Source organism: Glossina fuscipes, unplaced genomic scaffold (assembly GCF_014805625.2).
Source record: "Glossina fuscipes isolate IAEA_lab_2018 unplaced genomic scaffold, Yale_Gfus_2 221, whole genome shotgun sequence".
NCBI classification, from domain to species: Eukaryota; Metazoa; Arthropoda; class Insecta; order Diptera; family Glossinidae; genus Glossina; species Glossina fuscipes.
This window is the reverse complement of record NW_023998564.1, coordinates 1,716,295-1,720,854: the sequence shown is the minus strand read 5'-3', so window position 1 is coordinate 1,720,854 and position 4,560 is coordinate 1,716,295. Positions and strand designations below refer to the sequence as shown.

Below are 4,560 nucleotides of genomic sequence, written 5' to 3'. Positions count from 1 at the left end.
TTGCGATGGCTTAGGGGTTCATTTGCAATTTGGTCCTGTACCGGTTGGAAGTGTGCTCCTATACTGATAGTGTACATGCTTTTTTTTTCTTTTTCTTTCTTCTTGTTTGTTTTATTATGCTTATACTCAACTTTATTGTTAATTAATATTACTTTTGCATTAAGAGCCTATTGAACTCGACTGTTATTTGTTTAGTTGAGTTTCTAGTATAGGTGGAATAAAATAAATAAATAAATAAATAAATAAATAAAAAACAATTTTTCCAAGAAAATGGATATTTCATTCAAAGCACTGCATTGAAGTTGGAAGTTATCTACACATGCGCAATTTTTGTATGTTGTCACAAAAATTTGGAGCTAATTCTGAATGGATAATAAGGCAGGGATTCGTAGTAGCACTATCTTTCGGGTTAAGCGAGAAACGCATCCCCTTCTTGTGTTTGGTTTTTTTTGGCACAATGATTTTTTTGATACTCATAATTTGTGTGTGTACAAAGAAATACAATTAATTCTCTTGGAGTTGTATTCATTAAAAGTTTGTGATAATTTTATTTGTTTTATATGAGGACGAAGTTTGCAAAAATTTCCTGCGAAAAATCCGTCTTCATACATAAATACACAGACTTAGATGAATTCCTTTAAAATTAGTCTAAACAAAAGCTGATTCCGATCGTTCGCGACAAAATCTACTAACAAAAGTCAATAATAATAAGAAATTAGAGAAATCAATTGTAGCGAAAACTTTAAATTAGTTCCGTTACTTCTTTGAAAATCATTTGTTTTTAACATTTGTTTATAAACAGTTTAGGTTTGCATACCAATCTACAACAAGAAAGAAAGAAAAAAAGTATATTAATTTAAGCTTAAATAAAAATTAGAAAGCGGCTGACAACCTTATTTCCTGACTTATATATTACAGATACTTATTAGGTTTTTATGATGTTATGCCGCATATGATACTTAAATATCATAAAAGTAAATTAAACAAATGAAATTTGAAAAGCTTGTTCATAAAATTCATGACAAAGCTCTCGTAGCTGTTTTAGGCGATTCTTTCTACAATTTTTCAAAAATTTATGAACATTTAAGGTAGTTTTATTTAAACACAACATAAGGATATTTATAGATTATTTGGTTAACTCCACGACGTAACTGTAGGGTTTGAGTAAATAATAAACAATATGTTCAGTAATTGCTAAACAATATGTTCGGTATTCCAAGGCATAAATGTCACGACATTAGTAAAAATGCTAGGCAAAAGATAACGGAAATCACAGGTCGTGCCTCTCGCTGCTACTATGCCATATTGTGTGAATTTCTTAAACCGTTTATATGCATTCGACTGATATAAAGGACATCCACTGTCACCCTTTCCCATAATATTTCCATATAACAGCCTTCACAAATAAGGATCGAAGAGTTGGACTGATTATTGTCATCAGAAAACAACTTATTAATCATTGAATAACAATTTATTGCTGCCTTATTTACAGAATTACCGAAACTAGAAAATATAAACACAAATAAAACGGGAAATCACGTACTGTGCAAAAGCACATAAATAAGTTTACTGTTATTAACTACCGTCTAGTGTTGCAGTGCCTTAGAGAGAAGTGAAAATAAAAAATCATGTTTTTGAAAATTGCAAAAAAAAAACACATTTCAGAGTTTTGGTATGTTTCAAAAGGTGCCAGAAGTTATTCGAAAAATCCAATTTCATGTTGTTTTATCAAGGTAGAAAATAAAATGAGCATTTACAAACGTTAAGCACAAATGGGAAAATTATCAACGTTAACGACCACAACGGCATGTCATGTGTGTTTTATTTAAATTTTATTTCATCCATTTGCAAATCATTAGAGGAAGATCACATCAAAAAAGTTCACAGTGTTCATAAATTAATAAAGAAAAAAATAAAAAAAAGTAAATAAATAGAAACAAACCAAAAAAAAATTAAATAAATAAAAGACGCAGGTTATATCATTTAGTTTTTAGTTATTATTAAATTGAAATTGATATTTAATTGTAATAACTTCATAATTATTTATTCATTTAATATTTATTATTTATTTTTAATTGGTTTATTTTGTTTCCCATTTATTTTCAGGTTCTAGAATTATTATTATTTTCCTTATTTTATTATATTATACGTATTTATTATTATTTATTATTGTAATTTATATAATTTAAGCATATATGGCAAATATACCGAACAGTCTTTTTAGTCAATTGCTGCGAGAACACCCAAAGTTGTGGGATAGTAAAGGAAGGAAAGATAGGGCTTGCATGTTAGAATGCAAGAGACTTGCAGATAGGCTGACGGAAAAAACAGTACGGTTACTGACGGAACACACGGTTATACAAAAAAAAAGACAAATTAGACGTTACTTAAAAGTTTTAAAGTAACAGTAAGAAAATCTCAAATTTTGGAGATTTGTTACGGTTCGCTAGGGAGTTGGGGTTGACGAGGACGGTGGAAAGACTGATGGATCAATTGAACCAGGGAACCGGACGGACTTTGATTATCGAGCAGGACTTTTTCGCTTGTCCGCCAACAAGGACAGGACGAAACACTTCTTCAACGGCAAGTATAAAAGCAAACAGGCAGACGGCAGCACCAAAACAATTTTGCTCCTCCACGACTACATCCACTTGCTCCTATCGTTCAAAAAAAAAATGGAAGAAGACGAAACGGTCAACATACAAGCAAAGCTTTCAGCCAAAAATAGGCCGAAATCTGATTTCTGGCGGAGAAGAAATGTAGTACAAACTGTATCATCTCTACGAAGTGCCGCTGAGGTTGTACGTCACTGCAAGCAGCAATCGACGCGAACACTTTCGCCGCAGGCGAGGAAAGAAAACTAACCAATATAACAAACGTCTTCCATCGAAATGCAATAACGGCCAACAATTGGGAAAATCTAAAAGAAAAATTGCAAGTCACCAGAGTTCCTAAAAACTGCCAAAAACTGCTGTTAAATGGGAACCATTAGTCATCGATAATTTCACCGCCATAATGGACGACCTGGTGGATGCTTACCCTGGCATCAAGATAGAATCATACAGGGTAAGCCAGGATCTCCTGGAGCGTTTTTTCATCAAGATGGCGTTTGGTCAGAGAAAACGTACGAGACCATCGGACCCTATTTTGAAATCGTATAACAGGATAAAACGTCAACAAATATCTGCCCACGCGAATAGGCCCACCCCAACACGACTACCATCTGATCCATAAATGAAACCACAGCATAGAAGAAGAGCCCGAAGAAGAGTTTCAACCAATCGGGCACGATGGACAAATATTTACCAGATTGACGACAGGTCATTCTAAGGAAAATACAGAAAATCGGGCATCGAAACTAGCAAAGTGGAGGTACTTATAATATTATACAAATATACTTATAAATTACTTACCTTTTTTCGTTTTCCATTTCAGAATAGAGAAGGTCTACAAGCCATATAACAAAGGAGAATCGGGCAGGCAAATAAGCAAAGTAAAGGTAAATATAATATTATAATAATGTTTTTATATATTACTTATTTATATCTTCCATTTTAGATTAAAAAAAGCAGTCCAACAATCCGCTCATCGCCTCATATAGATGAAGATTCGCTATATGCCAAAGGTAAGTTTGCATTTACCCTTTCTTATTATTATGTATAAATTATTCATTTGCTTTTATTTCATTTCAGATCAAAATAACAACCACGCGCCTGCAATATCGCTTCAGCGGAATGCGACACTTTCACAAGCCAATGGTAAGTTTGTGGCTATCTTTATATATAAATTTAGTAATTACATTAATCAAGAAGAAAAAGATCCAAATGTTAGGAAAGCCGCCCAGCAGAGATCGTCGAATGATATATTTTATGTATTTTGTATCATTTAAGTATATTATGTAGGAACGGGGCTTAAATGGCGTATGCCTACAGGGGAGCCAGGCATTTAAAATAATTGGCAACGCGCCTAAAACGGTACCTCAAGGGCGGCGTGGAAAACCGTCTCAGAGGCTTGCTGAACGCGGTTGAAATGTTCAGACCAACGGTGCGTATATAACGATAAAGTCAACCATTTTTGTACTTTGGAATACAAATAAGCTTTACCTTTTCTTATTAATTATTAGGTGCCGGAATGGATTGCTCTGTCGTACAACACAAGCAGCTAATTCAAAAATCGGGACTTAAAGCATATTATGGTGGTTGTTGCGTAAACAATTCCTCACGAAGGTCATTCGCTTACCATAGGGTCATATTCATACACTGAAGGTGTCTAAAGAGAAAAAATATATAAATGAATGCAAGGAGAGTGAAATCTGTTAAGATCGAATTTGTAGTACAAGAAAAAAGTTTACCTTTTTCATTAACTAATTTCTTCCATCCACACAAGCAGCCGGTCCGGGATTAGTATATCCCTGTATAGCACGCATAAAAGACGACAATGCAGGTCCCGACATCGATAATGTAACTTTATGAAGAGTGGTCCCAAAGGCGATTGCCGGGGGTGGCGCAGGATTAACAATATATTTGAAACCTAGAAGACCTTGAAGAAAAAGCTGATATG

The 4,560-nt window shown here is 33.8% G+C and overlaps 1 protein-coding gene across 1 annotated transcript in view; it reads left to right on the top strand.

The window, feature by feature from the left end:
* The window catches only part of LOC119642279, a 43,980-nt gene extending 40,031 nt beyond the window's left edge, over positions 1-3,949 (top strand). The window contains exons 10-12 of the mRNA XM_038041377.1: positions 3,559-3,625; positions 3,693-3,758; positions 3,903-3,949. Of these exons, the coding sequence (XP_037897305.1) occupies positions 3,559-3,625; positions 3,693-3,758; positions 3,903-3,949 (180 nt within the window). The remainder of the gene's footprint in view (positions 1-3,558; positions 3,626-3,692; positions 3,759-3,902) is intronic.
* The last annotated feature ends 611 nt before the right edge of the window (positions 3,950-4,560 follow it).